This window comes from Thalassophryne amazonica, chromosome 2 (assembly GCF_902500255.1).
Source record: "Thalassophryne amazonica chromosome 2, fThaAma1.1, whole genome shotgun sequence".
NCBI classification, from domain to species: Eukaryota; Metazoa; Chordata; class Actinopteri; order Batrachoidiformes; family Batrachoididae; genus Thalassophryne; species Thalassophryne amazonica.
Genome location: NC_047104.1, coordinates 111,033,138 through 111,059,312, shown reverse-complemented (window position 1 = coordinate 111,059,312; position 26,175 = coordinate 111,033,138). Strand labels below are relative to the sequence as shown.

General features: G+C 40.1%; 1 protein-coding gene across 2 annotated transcripts in view; it reads right to left on the bottom strand.

Moving 5' to 3' along the window:
• mybpc3 (myosin binding protein C3) overlaps positions 1-25,596 on the bottom strand; it is an 88,009-nt gene extending 62,413 nt beyond the window's left edge. For both annotated transcript variants that reach the window (XM_034191824.1, XM_034191817.1), the window contains exons 1-3: positions 25,439-25,596; positions 8,343-8,612; positions 3,042-3,164 (exon numbers count right to left, since the gene is read on the bottom strand). In XM_034191824.1, coding sequence (XP_034047715.1) covers positions 3,042-3,164; positions 8,343-8,612; positions 25,439-25,463 — 418 coding nt within the window. In that variant the 5' untranslated portion in view covers positions 25,464-25,596. The remainder of the gene's footprint in view (positions 1-3,041; positions 3,165-8,342; positions 8,613-25,438) is intronic.
• Between the last annotated feature and the right edge of the window lie 579 nt (positions 25,597-26,175).

The following is a 26,175-nucleotide window of genomic DNA, read 5'->3' as shown; positions in this document are numbered from 1 at the left end:
TCCAACCTGTCCACCATAGCCAAGACCAAAAAGCTGTATAAGGACACCAGGGACAAAACTGTAGACCTGCACAAGGCTGGGATGGACTACAGGACAACAGGCAAGCAGCTTGGTAGAGGACAACAACTGTTATGATTATTTATTAGAAAGTGGAAGAAACACAAGATGACTGTCAATCTCCCTCGGCCTGCGATTCCATGCAAGATCTCACTTTATAGGGTAAGGATGATTCTGAGAAAGCTCAGAACTACACAGGAGGACCTGGTCAATTACCTGAAGAGAGCTGGGACCACAGTCACAAAGATGACATTAGTAACACATGATGCTGTCATGGTTTAAAATCCTGCAGGGCAGCAAGATCCCCCTGCTCAAGCCAGCACATGTCCAGGCCTGTTTGAAGGTCACCAGTGACCATCTGGATGATCCAGAGGAGGCATGGGAGAAGGTCATGTGTTCAGATGAGACCAGAATAGAGCTTTTTGGAATCAACTCCACTTTCCATGTTTAGAGGATGAGAACAACCCCAAGAAAACCATCCCAACCGTGAAGCATGGGGGTGGAACTATCATACTCTGGGGGTGCTCTTCTGCAAAGGGGACAGGGAGACTGCACCGTATTGAAGGGAGGATGGATGGGGTCATGTATTGTGAGATTTTGACAAACAACCTCCTTCCCTCAGTAAGAGCATTGAAGATGGGTCATGGCTGGGTCTTCCAGCATGACAATGACCCCAAACACACAGCCAGGACAACTAAGGAGGGGCTCCGTAAGAAGCATTTCAAAGTCCTGGAGTGACCTGGCCAGTCTCCAGACCTGAACTCAATAGAAAATCTTTGGAGGGAGCTTTGGAGAAGATCTGTATGGAGGAGTGGACCAAAATCCCTGTTGCAGTGTGTGCAAACCTGGTGAAAAACTACAGGAAACGTTTGACCTCTGTAACTGTAAACAAAGGCTACTGTACCAAATATTAACATTGATTTTCACAGGTGTTGAAATCCTTATGTGCAGCAGTAACATATAAATAAATTATATAAAAAAAATCATACATTGTGATTTCTGGATTGTTTTTTTTAGATTATGTCTCTCACAGTGGACATGCACCTAAGATGAAAATTTCAGACCCTCCATGATTTCTAAGTGGGAGAACTTGCAAAATCGCAGGGTGTTCAAATACTTATTTTCCTCACTGTATTAACCAGTGTTAGACAAGTTACTTCCAAAATGTAACACATTATAGATTACTAGTTACTCTTATTTCAAAGTAACAAAACACAGTTTAGTGCAGTTATGCATCCAGTGGAAGGTGATGTGGTGTAGCATCATGACTGTAGGCCCTTAAGGCTACTAACAATATAATAAAAACAATTGACACAGTGAAGGCTCAAGGCATAAAACAAGTAACAATCACAGTCAGAATACTCAAGGATCACACTCTGGTAAAATTATGATAGAGATGGTGTTTAAATATTTAAAGTCGAGGCCAGTTTATAATAAAACAATAGAATTAGCGCTCACTATAATATAATATATAGCCTAACAACATGGAAAGATACACAATCTTTTTATTTTTATTTCTGTTATTTTATTCTCTTTCAATTCATTAGGTTCACAGCACAAAGCTGGCATAAGGGACATAATTTATGCTTTATTAAAAATTATAAAAAGTGCACTTGAAGGATTTCCCTCAGCCTCAAAGGATATAGGTCAGTCATTTTAGACCAGCTTCATAAAAAATTAACATATAGGCTAAACATAGCCGTCTGCAAGTGCTAAGAAATAAAACACAGGCCATACAGCTTACTTGGACAGCTTAAGAGTTATGTATTACAATGAGAGCATGTGCTTGCACAAAGTCTGTGGTGTTTCAGCCAGCTCTGCTGCGTACACTCAATTCATAGTCAACATGACTCAAACTGCATTACTTTATTCTTAAATAATAATAATAATAAGAATAGACTGGCATACTGTCCAGGGTGTACTCTGCATCATGCTCTATGACTGCTGGGATAGTGTCTCACTCTGTCTCTTGCTCTCTCTCTCTCTCTTTCTCTCATCAAGTAGATGAGGCGGAGTTGTCTGAGTGAAGAAACATGACATCATGCTTCAGAGCACCAAACTGCTCAAATGCAGCATAATTGTCTGTAAACCAGGAAAATCCTTCTGTTCAGTGCAGAACTCTGTTGAAATGCAACGTCATCTGTCCGTTAGTGCCCCAACTCCATGGGCAACTGACAAATTTGCCAATGGACAAAATATTTAACCTCCTAGGGCCTGGCATCCACATATGTGGACATGACATTTTTGGTTGTCTAGTCCATAAACTAAGTTTTGTTTCATGAGAACCTCCAGGTCTTAAGAGGTTAAATACATAACTAATCCTTTTGCTCTATCCATGAGAGTGTTACTCAGCCTTAAGGAAAAACTCCCTCAGGCATTTTTGAGGATTACTGAAAGAAACCTCAAGCAGACCAGACTCAGAGGGGTGCCCATCTGCTTTGGCCATGCTACAATAACAAACAAAAAAACAGAACAAAGAATTATCACATATGGAAGGACAGACAAGATGCAGTCAAGCACTGAAGTACTTATAAAGTCCTGTGGTCGTATTGACCAGTTGTCCACATAATCAAGCAGTAAAGATCATGAACCTGTGAACTGGAACACAATTGTGATCATCAGTCAGTTGATGGGTCTATTCCTTAGAACATCCCTAAATGGCCATTACAATCCCAGAGTATATCAAAAAGTGAAATGAAGCTTACCACACAAAACAGTAAATATCTTGGTTCATGCTGTCTGCAGTGAAATAAATAGTCAAAAGTCACAATAAATGAATCAAAGAATCACTGCATTTTTGTTTGTTGTTTTCATTTTCCATATTGTTCCAGCTTATTCTGATTTTGGGTTTTAAATAGACTTTTCTAGGCCTTGTCAAATTTATACAGCAATTTCCTCTGTACAAACAAGTAAACTGACTGATGAAAACATAGACGAAACATGAATGAGATAGTAAATGAATCAACATGACCAGACTAACCCACCCTCAGCTGGAGGAGCATCATGTGGTGGCACTGCGGTCTTGTGCTCCGGGGGTCCTGCTGGAATTGGAGTCATGTTCGGTTCCATTACTGCACTCAGATCTGTGCTTCCATCAACTGGAGCAGCTGTGTTACAGTGTTCACAGACGTGTTAGTCTTCAGACAGTAAAATATAAGATACTGCGCTGTAATAGTGGTCAGCTGGTTACCTACTTACCTGTTTGCCCAACAATCCATATGAATGCAAATAAGAAAAAAAAAGTCACCAGTCATTTTAAAAAGCACATCATTTTCTTTTTGTTGACAGAACTACATAATTTCTATTCAGTTTTCTCTTATAAATTTGGGGGAGGTGATGGTCTAGTGGTTAAGGTGTTGGGCTTGAGTCCAGAACAGGGGTGGCCAAGTTCGGTCCTCGAGAGCCACATTCCTTACACTCTTAGTTGTCTCCCTGCTCCAACACACCCGAATCCAATGAAAGGCTCATTAAAAGTCTGCTAACAAGTCTTTCATTTGATTCGGGTGTGTTGGAGCAGGGAGACAACTAAGAGTGTAAGGAATGTGGCTCTCAAGGACCGAACTTGGCCACCCCTGGTCCAGAAGATCGTGGGTTCAAATCCCGCCTGACTGGAAAATCACTAAGGGTTCTTGGGCAAGGCCTTTAATCCCCTATTGCTCCCTGTGTGTAGTGGGCGCCTTGTATGGCAGCAAACTGACACTGGGGTGAATGTGAGGCATAATTGTAAAGCACTTTGAGCGTCTGTTGCAAATGGAAAAGCGTTATATAAATGCAGTCCATTTATAAATTATATGTAAATTTGGTTGTACTTGTTCTGAATTTTTCTGTGTTTTATTACTAGGCAAACATTGATGACTCTATTCATGTTATGTATTTGGCAATACACCAACAAAGAAATTATATTTTGTTCTTTCAGTTAATTAATTACAGGTGAAATGGTAAATCGACTGCATTTATTTAGCACTTTTCCATCTGCATCAGACGCTCAAAGCGCTTTACACATCAATGCCTCACATTCATGTCAGGCTGCTGCCATGCAAGCCGCTCACATCACACCAGGAGCAACTAGGGGATTAAGGACCTTGCCCAAGGGCCCTGAGTGATTTTCTGGTCAGGCTGGGATTTGAACCGAGGATCCTCTGGTCTCACAACTTAGGCATGCTCACAGCTAGCATGCGTAAGTCGCAATTCGGTCAAGTTGTGGACCCCGAAAATTTAGACTACCTATAAAAGTCAATTTTAATTTGACCATTTTTGGGAGGGATCGTCAGTGCGGATGATTCTGGACCATGATTTCTTCTTCCTCCTCCGGCTGCTGCAGGTTAGTGATGAGGGCGGATGATTCTATGCAGAAGATTCCTGATGATTCAGTTTTTGGATGTGACTCTTTAGCTCTTTACTACCAGTTCAGACTGGGCCAGAAAGTATGCAGGCACGTGTGATGGGTGTGAGTGTAAACTCTGACGCAAACTAGGGAGGTGATGGTGATGGTGATGGTCTAGTGGTTAGGTGTTGGGCTTCAGACCAGAGGATTCTCGGTTCAAACCCCAGCCTGACCGGAAAATCACTAAGGGCCCTTGGCAAGGTCCTTAATCCCCGAGTTGCTCCTGGTGTGTAGTGAGCACCTTGTATGGCAGCAGCCTGGCATCGGTGTGTGAGTGTGTCTGTATGAATGGGTGAATGTGAGGCATAATTGTAAAGCACTTGGAGCGTCTGATGCAGATGGAAAAGCGTTATATAAATGCAGTCCATTTACCATTTATCTGAAAGGAAGAATCGCATCCAAAAACTGTGAATCATCAGGAATCTTCCGCACTTACAAACCCTTCATCGGTAACATTCAGCAGCTGGAGGAGGACTATAAAGATTCCAAACCCACTCCAGATGAAGAAATTATCATTCAGATTCTTCCACACTGACCAAGCCCTCATTGCTGACCTGCAGCAGCCAGAGGAGGAAGAAAAAAAATCCTTAACCCACCCGAGATGAAGAAATCATCACCATCCAGTAAGGAATTACGCTTTATATGGATGAAACTACTATAATATGGCAAGGTCAGCTGATTTTAGGGTTTTTTTTTTTGGTCAACCTTATTAATTCATGGTTTCAGATAACTCGCAGTCCGACTTTGTGGACCCCAACTCGTGTGAGTTCATGGGTCTCACCTGTAATTTGAGAAGTTTTAAAAAAAAAATTTGGGTGGTGTATGTTCGGACATCCCGAATTGCATTTTCTGATGAAATGTGATGGAGGCATAAACTATTGCACTGTTATTAAAAAAATAAATCATGCCTAAAGGCCTCTTCACACATAGTGTGAATATGTACAACTCCACCCGTCGGAGGAGCTAGTATGTGCGCACCACAAGACATCGTGCCGACGGGTAGGCATGCACAATGCTTGTGCGATGGTTCGTGCATGCGAGAACACAGTGCCACCAGCTGCAGGATGTGGTTACACATCCTGCAGCTGGTGTGAAGAAAAAAATAAATAGCAAATAAAAAAATACATGCTGTGATGGTTCCATGCACGCAGAAGCACAGCAGCATTTGCCCAGCAGCTGAATAAAAAAAACAAACAAAAAAATACATGTCACTTATGGGAATCGACCCAGCGCCTTCCAAAAGCCCTGATTGCAGTCAGAAACTTTACCAAGTGAGCTCCCATCACTGTCCTGTAAAAGGTGCTCAACATTGCCTTATATCAGTAAGCACATGGACGTATTGAAAAAAATAAAAACGACGCACCATATAAAAACATCACATTGTATTAAATCCCTCTCATCAAGCAGTCAATACAAATATGATCCATCTGTTCCTCTGTAGGTGACCCATCGTCACTGACGTACAGTCATGAAATCACATGAATGAGAAGGAGTTCGCTTGTCTCATTCATGCCCACATCTGATGGCGCGTGTCCTGCCAGCCTGCACGTGTGTCTTGCCGACATGCGTGTCTTGTGGATGGCGCGCCACAGGACACCGCATTGTGTGGAACAGATCGCCTGCTGTGTGTTATGATCTGATGCTCCGTTTCAACCTGGGAGCAGACTGTCCATGCGCACGCATTCACTTACTGCAGCCCTTCGCCATAGTGTTATATGTTTTTATTTATGTCCACTTGATGACAGCAAACAGACACACCCACGTCACAGTGGTCAGTTGTTAGTCCATGTCCGTCCAAACACAGTATTGTCCAGCTGGGATGTCCAGAATGACAGATCTCCACAGCCGCTTCTGTCATAGCCACACCTCCTGTCAGTTCAGCAGACACACCAAAGCCACACTCATGGGGCACTTAGACAAATTTCACTGCGAGTACGACAGTGATTGTCTGCAGTCTGTTGTTGTGCCAAGAGTGTGAATGGCCACACATTTTCTAAGTGTCAAGCGAGCGGTGTCAGATGTTCATGTGTGTCACCTGGAATTTAGCCGACACCTGCCACGAGAGGGTTCGATGAGCTTGCACAGCACACACTCTGTCTGTAAGTCGCTGGTGTGCACAAATAGTTGTAGTAACAGGTGTACAAGGCGTTAGAGACAGCTACGACATTACACGGTTTGCGTACAATTCCTGCTTCATGTGCAGTTAATGTGCGATTTGACCAAATTCACACTATGTGTGAAGAGGCCCTAAAACTTGAAAATAGTACAATGCCAAATCAGAAAAGGTTGGGATGATATGGAAAACAAAACAACCAAGTAATCTGTAATCTTTACATTTATTGTAGTTTCTACTACATTGCAGACAGTATGAACTCAATATATTTCATATTTTATTTGGTTAACTTGATTTCACTATTTAATATGCATCCATTCCTCAATAAATCTCATAAAAATGAGTGTCCATGTGAGGAGATTAGTGAGGGAAGCCACCTGTTATACAGTTTCATGGCAAAGTGGTATAGAGGAGAACTTTCTTCAAAAGAACATAAGAAATTTCAGCTACTGTTTGCCAGAAGGCACATGGGAAACCTGAGTCTAGATTTGATCTGGTGCTGTGTTTTACAATCTTTCTTTACTCCACTCCAACATGAGCCTGTTAATGGGGGATGTAATAAGCAAATGTTGCACCATTCCTAGTTTCTCCACTTGCATATACAGAAGCTTATAATTTTTTCCATGCTGTTATGGGTGTCTTGATGGCTTCTCTCACTTGACTCCTTCCAGCATGTTCACTCAGTTTTTGAGAACTACCTCCTTGACACAGATTTACCATACACTGTTTGTATTTCTTAATGACTGATGTAAATCAAGTCCAAGATTTATTTAGTGACTTGGAAATGTTCATGTTCATCCCCCTAAGAGTCTTAAGAAACCTGTCTGTAAAAGTGATGATTTAATCCTATTATTTAGAATAAATTGCCACCATCCCAGCTTTTTGTTTTTGAATGTATTACAGGCCTTCAGTGTAGGAATGGATTCATATCAACACTTGAAGTTGACCACACAAAAAAAATCAGATTTCATGTTGTCAACATTAGGGTTCATAATGTCAGCAATGAAACAGAAGTCAAAATAAATGTAAGAATTACTGTTGTGTTTTTTTTTTTTCTTTTTGCATTTTCCAGATCGTCCAGAGTTACAATTAAATGTGTAAAAATTGTCACATGCACCTTAATGTTGCACCGTAATGCAAGTGATTACCTAATCGCAATCAGATCAATTAAGTAGTTATAATATGACATTTCATTAAAGAAATTGCACATTTTAAAGCTCTGTTTAGAATCCAGTTTGATTAAATTTTTTTTCAGTCAAAAGCATGTAATACAAAGCACACTTAAGCCATTGTTATTACACTCAACATTCCCTTAAACACTGTTTTGTTGTGGTAAAAATATCCTGTGGCAACATTTTTCTCTGAAACATTTCCCTGTTATCCAGTTTGGAAGGCTGATTGATGTTTCCACATACTATCAGCTGCCTTACGTGCCTATCCTGAGTCCCAGTCAAGTGCTGGTTACTCATGGGGAAACAATGTGCCGGTGTGAGGGTGAAGGTCGCCCTGCAGACAAAGCGCCGGTGTGATACGAGCCAGGCACAGGCTGCTTGTCACTTTGGGACCACAGCCACCTTTCTTTGGGATTTATTTCCACCTCATCAAATCCAAACAGCCTCAGAGATTCACACGGGCAGACCGTAACTCACTCGGCACATGGTTTTTGCAGCAGGCGGCGTCCTGCTTTAAAGATTCATTCACATGTGATCAATCCTCTGACTCAGTGACTCAGTGACTCACACGGGTTTGTTTCTGAGTGGTGTAAAAACATCACATACATGCTCTCACCTTGCTTAGGTACCACCTTCAGTTCAAACTTGACTTTTGACCCCCCTGCAATCACTGCATAGGTATTGCCATCTTTCGTGGTGACATCTTTGATGGAGAGGGAGTGCCTGGTCCCATTTGCTTCCACCACGTATTTGCCGTTGCTGACAACGTCCTTTGTGTTGCACTGCCATTTTACCTTGGTGTCAGGATTCTCGGTCTCTGCCTCAAAGACCACAGAGGAGCCCTCTTCTGCCTCCTGAGTCTTTGGTTTCTTGGTAAATGCTGAAGCTGAGGAGATACAGTGGGTTCAACCCCTTAGAGTGTTGCCATTAGGGCTAAACAGTAACCGAACAAATTTCATGTTTGTGGCAAAGGCAAATAACTTCATAGGCTGAAAGGTTGAGTATAAAAGTGTAACACCAGCTTATTTAAATTGAACAGGCATTTGTTTCAGCTAAAAAATTCATGAAAAATGTAGGTACAGCTATAATTTTTTTTAATTAAAGGTGTTAACAGTTACTAGCAAAATGTATTCAATGAAATCTAAAAAAAAAAAAAAACGTTAACGTGATGGTACTTTCAAGTATGTGCAGAAGAAGGGTTTAACTTGTAAGGACATTTGTTCTGATATGGTTGACACATTAGCTTTGTCAACAGTGCAAAGTCTTCAGTTGATCTTAAGAGTGGTAGAGGGAGCCTTGATGATTATGAACGTTTGAATTACCTTTAACCGCCATGACCGAGGAAAGCGTTAACTGCATTCACCACATGGTTGATGCGTAACAGATGAGTTACATCAACCACATTGATAATGTTGGAATCTCCCATGAAAGTAGTGAGGAAAATATTATACAAATAATGAATGTTTATGAGTTCAATGGTAAGAATACTTCATGAAGTGAAATATTATCACCATTGAACGAATGAAACAACATTCGTTATTTGTTTTATATAACAGCTAAAATTTTATATTCCATTAATTTCTAAACAAGAGAAAAGGGGCTTACATTTTGGTGTGCGTTGCTCTTCCTTTGAGGTCAAGAGGTTCCAAACATTCCCAATGCGAATTTTAAATAGCAATCCAATCCAAAATTGTTCCAAGTCAAATTGCAAAAACATGCCAGAGAGTTCAAAAACAGTCCCGACAATGTAGTCCATAGCTGATGCCATGCACTGACTTCTTTGTGTACACTGCCATCTGCTTTTCTCAGTCCAGAGAAAATTTGCAACAAAAATTTGTTGAGTGTGAGTGTGTCACCCCCCCCCCCCCCCAACACAGATGTCCTGAGGAGTGTGTTGTGTGTTGACTTGCAAGTCACAGCTGGAGAACACATACTGTGTTATAAAGGACATCACCTTTCAACACTCCACCATAAGGCACATGAGTGGGCATACTGTCCTCTCATGGAAAAAAACACGTATCACTGACACAGTGTTCTTCGGTGCACCACTCGCTGGGCACACAGGGCTGGCTGGACATGCAGCATCAGCAGATGTGGACATGAAAAGAGTGCACTGCATCATTCATGTCATTTCATGACTGTAAGTCTGTGACCATGGGTCATATACAGAGGAACAGAAGGATCATGCTTATATTATCCGCTCGATAAGCGGGATTAAATAATAGAAATTGCAGTTCTTTTTTTTTTTTTTTGGTGTGTGGAAAAACCCCCACCCCCAACAACAGCGGCGCGATGTGGTGTCACACGTTCCAGATGTTCACACTGTGTTAGTGCATGCGTACGAGCATGCACAAAACTGTCACAGCGTATCGTTCATGCCTGTCCGACCATGTGTCCCCTCCGATAGCAGGTGGAATGTGTTTATGGTTTTTCGGCCAGTTCCTGCTTCTTTCTCCCAACTTCACGTTATGTGCATAGGGGCTATTATTTTCCAATTGGCAAATCATGCCAAATTAAATTTGTTTCACTAAAATTTAACAGACTAGTGGCTCATTACCAGGACAACGACTAGTATAAGTTACACTGGAGTATCAGCTGCACCTGTCAAAATATGCCACTTGAAGAGCCAAGAAGCATATATAAATCACACCTTTTTCTATATTAGCAGCTCTTTAATTTGGGACTTTTGTGCATTGCTGTGGTGTACATTTTAATACTGCTGTTTATTGTTTTAGTACTGGAGTTATTTTATTTAGTTGTTTGTTTGATTCTCAACTCAACTCAACCTTTATTTCTAAAGCATGTTTAAAATGACAGCAGTCGACCAAAGTGCTGTATATAATTAAAAAATAGGCACCAAGTTACCCTGAATTGTAAATAAATGAATAAAAAATAACAATAAAATTACAACAGGCAATAAAACAGATACAAGACAAAGTAAAATAAAGAATAAAAAGTAGTAGGAAATAATTTAATTTGATTTAATTTTATTTTATTTACATAGTGCCAAGGAAAAACTCCCTCTGAAGATATTGAGGAAGAAACCTCAAGCAGACCAGACTCAAAGGGGTGACCCTCTGCTTGGGCCATGGGATTCCAGGGAAAGCCTTATATAAATAGTTGTTGTTATTGTTATTATTATCATCATGATTTTTATCCAAGGCCATCAAATATGGCCATCGGGTAGTACGAAAACTTTGCGTCCCTCTGTCTGTCTGTACTCAGCATAAGTCCAGTCCTATTACTGCCAGAGTCAGGGAACATTCAAGGGGCCCAGTCCGAAGACAAGCTCAGAGATGGCTAACCTTGACCTATTTACAGAGGTATTTTAAGAGATTAAAATTACATTCTGTTTGGATTGAAGGCTGGGGGTGACAGCTAATCAGAATAGAGCGGCACCATTGCGTCAGTGGCGGGTCTAGCTAGTTGCAAAATCTGTTTCATTTGTGTGTAAATATAACCTCTTTATTTCTTTCTAGCTTTTAGATAATATATGACAAATACTTCTAAAACTGAAAGCGCTGTTTTTGGAACCTGATAACATCCCTGGAGTGATTTATAAGGCATTTTACCGATGTCAGCGTGCACGCTAACTTCTGCTAACTCAAGCCTAGCTTCCACTCTTGTCAAAAGCTCATGTATGCACACACGCACGCCCTCCTGCAAACACCATTAAAATGTAAGTATTGTTTATGACTGATTGATAGAGGGGCTTTATTGAACATGTACAAATTGTACATAAGACAATAGGATCTTAATAATTAATGTAAATAACAATAAATCTATAATTTTTATGTGTGTGTGTGTGTATATATATATATATATATATATATATATATATATATATATATATATATATATATATATATATATATATATATATATATGCACACACACACACAATTTGCACTGGGATACCAATTTTACAACTGTAAATTATAAAGAAGACAATGCTCGTACGGCTGAGGGTATTTTAGCATTACATTATATTTCTGTGTGTAAGTCACATAAGCTGCAGGATCTCCCAAGATTGTTTAAAAACTACAATTTATATTCCGGAAAACATCAATAAACCTCCCTAACTGAAGTAGTTAAAATGCATACAGTATACAGATCACAGAATATAGCTGGCATACAGCCTGTACCACACTGATAAATGAAGCTATTGGGATGCAACAATGCATAGCTGAGGAATTAACTTCACTCTGTTTTTGTGAATATGGAATCACAGATAGAACGGGAAGTCTCCTTGTCATCAATCTAAATACCTTTAACAATTCTGTTTCATATGAACCCGGGACCTCCTTGTTGGGAGGGAAGAGCGTTTCCTGCTGTGCACCATTCTTTTTTGAGATGATGAAATTAAATTTACACTATTTTTGAACTGTTTTTCAACATGACTGAAAACAAAATTTTGGTAATCAGTTTAAAATTTTGTATTTCAATTCTTTTTTTATATATACAATTATGGAATCATTGCTGAACCATGCAGAGTGGGTAGATAAGTAGGATAGCAGCTGGAATAGCAAAACTGTATGTAGACCCCGTCTTACTACCTGTCTGTGTTCTTGAACAAGACACTTCATCTCCATTGTCCCCGTCCACTCAGCTGTAAATAGTCTTGGCTGGGAAGTAACCTGTGTTATACTGCCATCATGTCCAGGGGGAGTCATAGACTCTCATTCTCTTCATACTACAGTATCCTGAGCTATGTAGCTTTGGTCGTGCACCAATGGGCATCAAGCCCTCCATAGGACTTACTCGTCCTTCCTTACTTAACCATACAACATTCATATAGAACATGTTGCATATTTAATTTAATGATTGGAAGTGTTCTTCCAAGTGTATTGCAAAGTTTACTAACAGCAACAATGTTATAATTCCCTGTTGTCACCATCCTGTTGCATCATAATTGCAGGTTTTCATTAATATCATGATGGACAAAGACCAATCAGAGTTGTGTTGTGTTGCATGGTTTTGTTTGAGCTCTTGCTTGCCTCTACTGGTGGTTGGCTCTCACTGCGGTATTGTATCACTTCCTGTTCCGGAGCACAGCGGTGTTTTTCTGTATCTGTTAGCTGTTTAATCTGCGCAGTTAGATTGATCTAGTTATCTAGATTACGATTTGTTTCCCAGTGTAATCTTTACGTGCCTTAACTAAAGCACTCATTCTGCTGAATCACCTCTAAATTATTTACACATTATTCACTTTGCGTGTTTTTAGGAATCCGCTAGCTTAGCGTAGCTACTAGCTCTTAGCCGATTTAGCATGGCGGCTTCTCCTGTCTCTCCCGCACTTTTCTGCTCTGGGTGTGAAATGTTTAGTTATTCCTCGGCCTCCTTTAGCAGTAATGGTACTTGTAATAAGTGTAGCTTATTCGTAGCTTTGGAGGCCAGGCTGGGCGAATTGGAGACTCAGCTCTGCACCGTGGAAAATTCTACAGCTAGCCAGGCCCCTGTAGTCGGTGCGGACCAAGGTAGCTTAGCCGCCGTTAGTTCCCCCCTGGCAGATCCCGAGCAGCGGGAAAGCAGGCTGACTGGGTGACTGTGAGGAGGAAGCGTAGCCCTAAACAGAAGCCCGTGTACACTGTCAACCCGTTCACATCTCTAACCGTTTTTCCCCACTCGACGACACACCCGCCGAGGATCAAACTCTGGTTATTGGCGACTCTGTTTTGAGAAATGTGAAGTTAGCGACACCAGCAACCATAGTCAATTGTCTTCCGGGGGCCAGAGCAGGCGACATTGAAGGAAATTTGAAACTGCTGGTTAAGGCTAAGCGTAAATTTGGTAAGATTGTAATTCACGTCGGCAGTAATGACACCCGGTTACGCCAATCGGAGGTCACTAAAATTAACATTAAATCGGTGTGTAACTTTGCAAAAACAATGTCGGACTCTGTTGTTTTCTCTGGGCCCCTCCCCAATCAGACCGGGAGTGACATGTTTAGCCGCATGTTCTCCTTGAATTGCTGGCTGTCTGAGTGGTGTCCAAAAAATGAGGTGGGCTTCATAGATAATTGGCAAAGCTTCTGGGGAAAACCTGGTCTTGTTAGGAGAGACGGCATCCATCCCACTTTGGATGGAGCAGCTCTCATTTCTAGAAATCTGGCTAATTTTCTTAAATCCTCCAAACCGTGACTATCCAGGGTTGGGACCAGGAAGCAGAGTTGTAGTCTTACACACCTCTCTGCAGCTTCTCTCCCCCTGCCATCCCCTCATTACCCCATCCCCGTAGAGACGGTGCCTGCTCCCAGACTACCAATAACCAGCAAAAATCTATTTAAGCATAAAAATTCAAAAAGAAAAAATAATATAGCACCTTCAACTGCACCACAGACTAAAACAGTTAAATGTGGTCTATTAAACATTACGTCTCTCTCTTCTAAGTCCCTGTTGGTAAATGATATAATAATTGATCAACATATTGATTTATTCTGCCTAACAGAAACCTGGTTACAGCAGGATGAATATGTTAGTTTAAATGAGTCAACACCCCCGAGTCACACTAACTGTCAGAATGCTCGTAGCACGGGCCGGGGCGGTGGATTAGCAGCAATCTTCCATTCCAGCTTATTAATTAATCAAAAACCCAGACAGAGCTTTAATTCATTTGAAAGCTTGTCTCTTAGTCTTGTCCATCCAAATTGGAAGTCCCAAAAACCAGTTTTATTTGTTATTATCTATCGTCCACCTGGTCGTTACTGTGAGTTTCTCTGTGAATTTTCAGACCTATCGTCCACCTGGTCGTTACTGTGAGTTTCTCTGTGAATTTTCAGACCTTTTGTCTGACTTAGTGCTTAGCTCAGATAAGATAATTATAGTGGGCGATTTTAACATCCACACAGATGCTGAGAATGACAGCCTCAACACTGCATTTAATCTATTATTAGACTCTATTGGCTTTGCTCAAAAAGTAAATGAGTCCACCCACCACTTTAATCATATCTTAGATCTTGTTCTGACTTATGGTATGGAAATAGAAGACTTAACAGTATTCCCTGAAAACTCCCTTCTGTCTGATCATTTTTTAATAACATTTACATTTACTCTGATGGACTACCCAGCAGTAGGGAATAAGTTTCATTACACTAGAAGTCTTTCAGAAAGCGCTGTAACTAGGTTTAAGGATATGATTCCTTCTTTATGTTCTCTAATGCCATATAACAACACAGTGCAGAGTAGCTACCTAAACTCTGTAAGGGAGATAGAGTATCTCGTCAATAGTTTTACATCCTCATTGAAGACAACTTTGGATGCTGTAGCTCCTCTGAAAAAGAGAGCTTTAAATCAGAAGTGTCTGACTCCATGGTATAACTCTCAAACTCGTATCTTAAAGCAGATAACCCGTAAGTTGGAGAGGAAATGGCGTCTCACTAATTTAGAAGATCTTCACTTAGCCTGGAAAAAGAGTCTGTTGCTCTATAAAAAAAGCCCTCCGTAAAGCTAGGACATCTTTCTACTCATCACTAATTGAAGAAAATAAGAACAACCCCAGGTTTCTTTTCAGCACTGTAGCCAGGCTGACAAAGAGTCAGAGCTCTATTGAGCTGAGTATTCCATTATCTTTAACTAGTAATGAGTTCATGACTTTCTTTGCTAACAAAATTTTAACTATTAGAGAAAAAATTACTCATAACCATCCCAAAGACGTATCGTTATCTTTGGCTGCTTTCAGTGATGCCGGTATTTGGTTAGACTCTTTCTCTCCGATTGTTCTGCCTGAGTTATTTTCATTAGTTACTTCATCCAAACCATCAACATGTTTATTAGACCCCATTCCTACCAGGCTGCTCAAGGAAGCCCTACCATTATTTAATGCTTCGATCTTAAATATGATCAATCTATCTTTGTTAGTTGGCTATGTACCACAGGCTTTTAAGGTGGCAGTAATTAAACCATTACTTAAAAAGCCATCACTTGACCCAGCTATCTTAGCTAATTATAGGCCAATCTCCAACCTTCCTTTTCTCTCAAAAATTCTTGAAAGGGTAGTTGTAAAACAGCTAACTGATCATCTGCAGAGGAATGGTCTATTTGAAGAGTTTCAGTCAGGTTTTAGAATTCATCATAGTACAGAAACAGCATTAGTGAAGGTTACAAATGATCTTCTTATGGCCTCGGACAGTGGACTCATCTCTGTGCTTGTTCTGTTAGACCTCAGTGCTGCTTTTGATACTGTTGACCATAAAATTTTATTACAGAGATTAGAGCATGCCATAGGTATTAAAGACACTGCGCTGCGGTGGTTTGAATCATATTTGTCTAATAGATTACAATTTGTTCATGTAAATGGGGAATCTTCTTCACAGACTAAAGTTAATTATGGAGTTCCACAAGGTTCTGTGCTAGGACCAATTTTATTCACTTTATATATGCTTCCCTTAGGCAGTATTATTAGACGGTATTGCTTAAATTTTCATTGTTACGCAGATGATACCCAGCTTTATCTATCCATGAAGCCAGAGGACACACACCAATTAGCTAAACTGCAGGATTGTCTTACAGACATAAAGACATGGATGACCTCTAATTTCCTGCTTTTAAACTCAGATAAAACTGAAGTTATTGTACTTGGCCCCACAAATCTTAGAAACATGGTGTCTAACCAGATCCTTACTCTGGATGGCATTACCCTGACCTCTAGTAATACTGTGAGAAATCTTGGAGTCATTTTTGATCAGGATATGTCATTCAAAGCGCATATTAAACAAATATGTAGGACTGCTTTTTTGCATTTACGCAATATCTCTAAATCAGAAAGGTCTTGTCTCAGAGTGATGCTGAAAAACTAATTCATGCATTTATTTCCTCTAGGCTGGACTATTGTAATTCATTATTATCAGGTTGTCCTAAAAGTTCCTTAAAAAGCCTTCAGTTAATTCAAAATGCTGCAGCTAGAGTGCTGACGGGGACTAGAAGGAGAGAGCATATCTCACCCATATTGGCCTCTCTTCATTGGCTTCCTGTTAATTCTAGAATAGAATTTAAAATTCTTCTTCTTACTTATAAGGTTTTGAATAATCAGGTCCCATCTTATCTTAGGGACCTCGTAGTACCATATCACCCCAATAGAGCGCTTCGCTCTCAGACTGCAGGCTTACTTGTAGTTCCTAGGGTTTGTAAGAGTAGAATGGGAGGCAGAGCCTTCAGCTTTCAGGCTCCTCTCCTGTGGAACCAGCTCCCAGTTCAGATCAGGGAGACAGACACCCTCTCTACTTTTAAGATTAGGCTTAAAACTTTCCTTTTTGCTAAAGCTTATAGTTAGGGCTGGATCAGGTGACCCTGAACCATCCCTTAGTTATGCTGCTATAGACGTAGACTGCTGGGGGGTTCCCATGATGCACTGTTTCTTTCTCTTTTTGCTCTGTATGCACCACTCTGCATTTAATCATTAGTGATCGATCTCTGCTCCCCTCCACAGCATATCTTTTTCCTGGTTCTCTCCCTCAGCCCCAACCAGTCCCAGCAGAAGACTGCCCCTCCCTGAGCCTGGTTCTGCTGGAGGTTTCTTCCTGTTAAAAGGGAGTTTTTCCTTCCCACTGTAGCCAAGTGCTTGCTCACAGGGGGTCGTTTTGACCGTTGGGGTTTTACATCATTATTGTATGGCCTTGCCTTACAATATAAAGTGCCTTGGGGCAACTGTTTGTTGTGATTTGGCGCTATATAAAAAAAAAAATTGATTGATTGATTGATTGGTTTGTGCTTTTGCTTGTTCTAATCCAAACTGTGACTATCCAGGGTTGGGACTAGGAAGCAGAGTTGTAGTCTTACACACCTCTCTGCAGCTTCTCTCCCCCTGCCATCCCCCCAATACCCCATCCCCGTAGAGACGGTGCCTGCTCCCAGACCACCAACAACCAGTAAAAATCTATTTAAGCATAAAAATTCAAAAAGAAAAAATAATATAGCACCTTCAACTGCACCACAGACTAAAACAGTTAAATGTGGTTTATTAAACATTAGGTCTCTCTCTTCTAAGTCCCTGTTAGTAAATGATATAATAATTGATCAACATATTGATTTATTCTACCTTACAGAAACCTGGTTACAGCAGGATGAATATGTTAGTTTAAATGAGTCAACACCCCCGAGTCACACTAACTGCCAGAATGCTCGTAGCACCGGTCGAGGAGGAGGAGGAGTAGCAGCAATCTTCCACTCCAGCTTATTAATTAATCAAAGACCCAGACAGAGCTTTAATTCATTTGAAAGCTTGACTCTTAGTCTTGTCCATCCAAATTGCAAGTCCCAAAAACCAGTTTTATTTGTTGTTATCTATCGTCCACCTGGTTATTACTGTGAGTTTCTCTGTGAATTTTCAGACCTTTTGTCTGACTTAGTGCTTAGCTCAGATAAGATAATTATAGTGGGTGATTTTAACATCCACACAGATGCTGAGAATGACAGCCTCAACACTGCATTTAATCTATTGTTAGACTCAATTGGCTTCGCTGAAAATGTAAATGAGTACACCCACCACTTTAACCATACTTTAGATCTTTTTCTGACTTATGGTATGGAAATTGAAGACTTAACAGTATTCCCTGAAAACCCCCTTCTGTCTGATCATTTCTTAACATTTACATTTACTTTAATGGACTACCCAGCAGTGGGGAATAAGTTTCATTACAGTAGAAGTCTTTCAGAAAGAGCTGTAACTAGGTTTAAGAATATTATTCCTTCTTTGTTATGTTCTCCAATGCCATATACCAACACAGTGCAGAGTAGCTACCTAAACTCTGTGAATGAGATAGATTATCTCGTCAATAGTTTTACATCCTCATTGAGCACAACTATGGATGCTGTAGCTCCTCTGAAAAAGAGAGCCTTAAATCAGAAGTGCCTGACTCCGTGGTATAACTCACAAACTCGCAGCTTAAAGCAGATAACCCGTAAGTTGGACAGGAAATGGCGTCACACTAATTTAGAAGATCTTCACTTAGCCTGGAAAAAGAGTCTATTGCTCTATAAAAAAGCCCTCCGTAAAGCTAGGACATCTTACTACTCATCACTAACTGAAGAAAATAAGAACAACCCCAGGTTTCTTTTCAGCACTGTAGCCAGGCTGACAAAGAGTCAGCGCTCTATTGAGCCGAGTATTCCTTTAACTTTAACTACTAATGACTTTCTGACTTTCTTTGCTAATAAAATTTTAACAGAGAAAAAAATTACTCATAACCATCCCAAAGACATATCGCTATCTTTGGCTGCTTTCAGTAATGCTGGTATTTGGTTAGACTCTTTCTCTCCGATTGTTCTGTCTGAGTTATTTTCATTAGTTACTTCCTCCAAACCATCAACATGTCTATTAGACCCCATTCCTACCAGGCTGCTCAATGAAACCCTACCATTAATTAATGCTTCGATCTTAAATATGATCAATCTATCTTTATTAGTTGGCTATGTACCACAGGCTTTTAACGTGGCAGTAATTAAACCATTACTTAAAAAGCCATCACTTGACCCAGATATCTTAGCTAATTATAGGCCAATCTCCAACCTTCCTTTTCTCTCAAAAATTCTTGAAAAGGTAGTTGTAAAACAGCTAACTGATCATCTGCAGAGGAATGGTCTATTTGAAGAGTTTCAGTCAGGTTTAGAATTTATCATAGTACAGAAACAGCATTAGTGAAGGTTACAAATGATCTTCTTATGGCCTCAGACAGTGGACTCATCTCTGTGCTTGTTCTGTTAGACCTCAGTGCTGCTTTTGATACTGTTGACCATAAAATTTTATTACAGAGATTAGAGCATGCCATAGGTATTAAAGGCACTGCGCTGCAGTGGTTTGAATCATATTTATCTAATAGATTACAATTTGTTCATGTAAATGGGGAGTCTTCTTCACAGACTAAAGTTAATTATGGAGTTCCACAAGGTTCTGTGCTAGGACCAATTTTATTCACTTTATACATGCTTCCATTAGGCAATATTATTAGAAAGCATTGCTTAAATTTTCATTGTTACACAGATGATACCCAGCTTTATCTATCCATGAAGCCAGAGGACACACACCAATAAGTTAAACTGAAGGAATGTCTTACAGACATAAAGACATGGATGACCTCTAATTTCCTGCTTTTAAATTCAGATAAAACTGAAGTTATTGTACTTGGCCCCACAAATCTTAGAAACATGGTGTCTAACCAGATCCTTACTCTCGATGGCATGACTCTGACCTCTAGTAATATTGTGAGAAATCTTGGAGTCATTTTTGATCAGGATATGTCCTTCAATACGCATATTAAGCAAATATGTAGGACTGCTTTTTTGCATTTGCGCAATATCTCGAAAATTAGAAAGGTCTTGTCTCAGAGTGATGCTGAAAAACTAATTCATGCATTTAATTCCTCTAGGCTGGACTATTGTAATTCATTATTATCAGGTTGTCCTAAAAGTTCCCTGAAAAGCCTTCAGTTAATTCAAAATGCTGCAGCTAGAGTACTGACGGGGACTAGAAGGAGAGAGCATATTTCACCCATATTGGCCTCTCTTCATTGGCTTCCTGTTAATTCTAGAATAGAATTTAAAATTCTTCTTCTTACTTATAGTAAGTAAGTCCCTTCGACTGCTCCCTTGTTTGCAGTTGGGGTCGCCACAGCAAATCCAAGGTGGATCTGCATGTTGAATTGGCACAAGTTTTACGCCGGATGCCCTTCCTGACGCAACTCCACATTACATGGAGAAATGTGGCAGGGGTGGGATTTGAACCCGGAACCTTCTGAACTGAAACCAAGCGTATTAACCACTTGGCCACCACTTCTTCTTACTTATAAGGTTTTGAATAATCAGGTCCCATCTTATCTTAGGGACCTCATAGTACCATAAACTTTCCTTTTTGCTAAAGCTTATAGTTAGGGCTGGATCAGGTGACCCTGAACCATCCCTTAGTTATGCTGCTATAGACTTAGACTGCTGGGGGGTTCCCATAATGCACTGAGTGTTTCTTTCTCTTTTTGCTCTGTATGCACCACTCTGCATTTAATCATTAGTGATTGATCTCTGCTCCCCTCCACAGCATGTCTTTTTCCTGATTCTCTCCGCTCAGCCCCAACCAGTCCCAGCAGAAGACTGCCCCTCCCTGAGCCTGGTTCTGCTGGAGGTTTCTTCCAGTTAAAAGGGAGTTTTTCCTTCCCACTGTCACCAAGTGCTTGCTCACAGGGAGTCGTTTTGACCGTTGGGGTTTTTCCGTAATTATTGTATGGCCTTGCCTTACAATATAAAGCGCCTTGGGGCAACTGTTTGTTGTGATTTGGCGCTATATACAGTAAATAAAATTGATTTGATTTGATTTTGATTTGATCCACCATACTTCACAAAAGGATACTGGAAGCGGCCTTCCATTTTTATTGACCATAAGGAAAGCCAAAATTTCCATTATTGGGCCAGAATTCATGCTGTAGAATGCTCACACAAAACCCTAAAACAGTGTGATCTATAAATATGGAGATGCACATTCTCTGAGCTCAAATTCTCAATGTCAAGTAAAAACTTAATAAGTATAGCAGCTTTTCTGTCATAACTCAGTCCCTAATTGAGTTACAGAATTTAAAAAAGCAAATTGGCCAGAATTACAGTGTACGTTGTTGAGCATTCGTGTTTGTCTAGTAATTTGCAGAGCAGGTAGCTCAGCAGATAAGGAACTGGCCTGCCAATATGTACAGTAGTGTTCAGAATAATAGTAGTGCTATGTCACTAAAAAGATTAATCCAGGTTTTGTGTATATTTCTTATTGTTACATGGGAAAGAAGGTACCAGTAGATGCAGTAGATTCTCACAAATCCAACAAGACCAAGCATTCATGATATGCACACTCTGAAGGCTATGAAATTGGGCTATTAGTAAAAAAAAAAGTAGAAAAGGGGGTGTTCACAATAATAGTAGTGTGGCATTCAGTCAGTGAGTTCATCAATTTTGTGGAACAAACAGGTGTGAATCAGGTGTCCCCTATTTAAGGATGAAGCCAGCACCTGTTGAACATGCTTTTCTCTTTGAAAGCCTGAGGACAATGAGACGTTCAAGACATTGTTCAGAAGAACAGTGTAGTTTGATTAAAAAGTTGATTGGAGAGGGGAAAACTTATACGCAGGTGCAATAAATGATAGGCTGTTCATCTACAATGATCTCCAATGCTTTAAAATGGACAAAAAAACAGAGACGCGTGGAAGAAAACGGAAAACAACCATCAAAATGGATAGAAGAATAACCAGAATGGCAAAGGCTCACCCATTGATTAGCTCCAGGATGATCAAAGACAGTCTGGAGTTACCTGTAAGTGCTGTGACAGTTAGAAGACGCCTGTGTGAAGCTAATTTATTTGCAAGAATCCCCCGCAAAGTCCCTCTGTTAAATAAAAGATGTGCAGAAGAGGTTACAATTTGCCAAAGAACACATCAACTGGCCTAAAGAGAAATGGAGGAATATTTTGTGGACTGTTGAGAGTAAAATTGTTCTTTTTGGATCCAAGGGCCGCAGACAGTTTGTGAGACGATGCCCAAACTCTGAATTCAAGCCACAGTTCACAGTGAAGACAGTGAAACATGGTGGTGCAAGCATCATGATATGGGCATGTTTCTCCTACTATGGTGTTGGGCCTATATATCACATACCAGGTATCATGGATCAGTTTGGATATGTCAAAATACTTGAAGAGGTCATGTTGCCTTATGCTCAAGAGGACATGCCCTTGAAATGGGTGTTTCAACAAGACAATGACCCCAAGCACACTAGTAAACGTGCAAAATCTTGGTTTCAAACCAACAAAATTAATGCCTCGCAGATGCGAAGAAATCATGAAAAACTGTGGTTATACAACTAAATACTAGTTTAGTGATTCACAGGATTGCTAAAAAAGCAGTTTGAACATAATAGTTTTGAGTTTGTAGCATCAACAGCAGATGCTACTATTATTGTGAACACCCACTTTTCTACTTTTTTTTTTTTTTACTAATAGCCCAATTTCATAGCCTTAAGAGTGTGCATATCATGAATGTTTGGTCTTGTTGCATTTGTGAGAATCTACTGAATCTACTGGTGCCTTGTTTCCCATGTAACAATAAGAAATATACTCAAAACCTGGATTAATCTTTTTAGTCACATAGCACTACTGTTATTCTTAACACTACTCTAGACCTGAGTTTGAATCCCACTCATGCTACCCGTGTGTGTCCTCGCCGGACAGGTCAGCTGCATTGTCTCAATCCACCCAGCTGTAAAAATGGGTACTTGTCTTATGTGGGAAAGTAAATGTGAGTCATCATTGTAAAATGCTTTGATTCATGTGCTATAGAAACGCTGTCTTTTTTTTTTTAAATAGTCATCTTAGTTTTCTGATGACAAAGTCAGACTTATGGGAAATGTCCAGAGGTGTCTTCAGAGGCTTTGTCTTGGATAAGTCATGATTATTTAGCTGTGTCACATCATTTGCAGTACATGTACAAATGTGCATTGTGAAAGAAATTTTGAATACTTAGACGTTAATTCACACATGCAATCCACAACAAATGGATTGTACATGTGAATAATATAATTATTTAAAAATCATAACAACTGTCCTTTTCACAGGACACAAATGCAAATTTGGAAAATGTGGAAAAACAGACGGCAAAACAATTAAACTAACATAGCTAACAACACAGTCAGGCCAGAGGTGACTCTCCTTTAGATGGTGCTATTCTCCTTCACTTTTTCTGAAAGGGTGGACTGATGTTCTCACGATTCTCAATTTCATGAAGTTTTAGTCTTGTGGATGGAATTGTTTGGAAAGTCAATACTCTTTTTTATCTGCTGAAAGCAAACAGAATAATGACAAAATAAATATATTGCATTATTTGGTGTAAAGTTGTTTCATTGATCTCTGTGTATTCCCATAAACAGTATTTTTCTGGGTGCTATGGAAAGTGAACGGCTTTGTAAAACTAAAGAAGTAAGAGAATGATGGTGCTGGTGAGAATTTTTGCTAGAAAACAAAGGATTTTGAATGGAGAATGTCAGTTTTCTTGGGTATATAGGTCAAGTACTCTGATGGTTGAGGTCAGCCCTGACAAGCTGATTGCAATTTTAATAACAGCACTATGCCTGAATTTTCTGTAGTAAGGTATGGGATCACTCAGGGCTTAATTCTGGGTCTGCTGCTATTCTCTGTATATGCACTCAAAAACTGATGCATTGGATGAACTCAATGCAATTATGTTCAGGATTTCCATCACATAAATATATGTAGCCCCAACTCCAATAAAGCACATCCATGCAAGATCATTTAATTTAATTTAGTTGGGACTACATATTTATTAGGTGGAAATCGTGCCCATAATTGAATTGAGTTCATCCAGTGAGTCATTTGTTTGTGTGATACACTCAAAAAACTGACTCATTGGATTGGGTTCCATCTAATAAATATATGTAGCCCCAACTCCAATAAAGCACATCCATGCAAGATCATTTAATTTAATTTAGTTGGGACTACATATATTTATTAGGTGGAAATCCTGCCCATAATTGAATTGAGTTCATCCAGTGAGTCATTTGTTTGTGTGATACACTCAAAAAACTGACTCATTGGATTGGGTTCCATCTAATAAATATATGTAGTCCCAACTCAAAATGAATGACTCTGGAACACAGGTGAACTGCAGCCTGATGCATAGATGCACACACCGGCTGGACTGTGCAGGAGTGTCTTTTTTTGGACTGCGTTTAAAAAATGTGACAACATCTTGCATGGATGCTGTGAATTAAAAACCCACACTTTAAAGGGACCAGGGGTGGGAGGGGTGGAGGGTTGGACCAAACCCATGCCTGAACGTGCACGTACATGGCACTACATGGATCATATGTGGCTTGACTTTGATCATATAGTTGAGTTAACACAGTTTTAAAAAGGAAGGATTTGGACCATGTATCATCATTACTTATCACGTTACGAGGTAACATATGTCACGTCATAGAATCCAATAGACATAGACCTTGTTTGAGCTTTACTTTGGAGACCAAGCATTCAACACTGTCAACACTATTCCATTTATTAATCCTATTAGCTCAACCCATAATTTGCATCACTTTTTTTTTTTTTTTACCAAAATTGGACCAACTTTAAGTTTTGACCCCTGTAGAAAATGACACTGACCTTTGTCACCATTCTTGCTGTTTTTATCCTGTAACTCCATAGAATTCAGTCACAGATAGTCCAAACTATACCTTTTTGGAATCTTTATGATCAGGCAAATAATGTGGAATATTTTTCAATATGATTGGAGCATCTTTTAATTTTGACCTCTGTGTAATTCTTCAATTAACCCCTACTTGACCACCGATTGAAAAGTCAAGTGGCCAATCGTTTTTTTCAAAAAAGGAGTGTCTAAGGAGTATTTCTGCCGAATTTGATGCTTTCATCACCATTTGCATGATTGTTTCACTTATCTGCTGCACTATTGTCACCTCTGTTCTCTCACATATGTTGAAATATTGTTCATACGTTTCTTAGAAAACAGTTCCTGTGCTTGATGAAGATTACTTTAAGGAAGGAAGTTTTGCAACATGCTGACAATATAAGAATGAGTGTTGTCAAAGATAACAGTGTTGATATGAGGTTAGATTTGGTTGATCACGCTGCACAAACAATACTACAGTGTGTGAAAAAGACAGAGAATAATATCACACGGTTTTCAGAGCTCAGAGAGCTTTGGTGCTAATCCAGAAGAAGCTCACTTACCTGTTTTTTTGACCGGCTCTGGCATCCTGAATGATCTCTTCTCCTCCACAGTGTGACTCTCCGTTCTTACGCCGACTCCTATTTATCCCAGTTCCCCAAAAAAAGCTGTTCCCTCATTTAACACCCCATCCCTCCTCTTCTACCATTGTTCCAATACATTATCTAAAAAAACCTAATCACACCTCCCCTGTGCGCCTAAACAAAGCTCATTCCCTCCCACCCCCCATCCCGATGGCACGTCTGCCCCCCGCAAGACTATTTCAACCATCCTCTCCTCCAACGCCTCAGCTGAGCGATAGGCCTCAAGAGGGAGAGGATGAAAAGTGACAGTTAAATTTAGAAGTCAACTTCAAAACGACAAAAAAAAGAAAGCGTGTGCTGCACTCACTCACCCCCACACTTCTTGTGAAGACAGGGACAAAGGTACGCCTGAACAGTGTGTTTGATTTGATTTGACGCATCATTTAAAGGGATGAATCTCAGTGCCATTAAAAACTTCTTTGGTCTTTTGAAGGCGGTTTTAATCAGTCAACAGGATTGATCATGTTTTTCCTTGAAGGGCCTGTCAGCAGTGTTTCCACAGCTGCACACCAACACCACTTTTCACCTTCCGTCTCATTGCTTACTCACAACCAGCTAATGTCGAATAAATCATCTCCATGAGCATTTAGCTTCACCGTGTCTTGTAATTATCACAAAGGAGTTCTCACAGTGTCCACGATGACTAATAAGTGTCC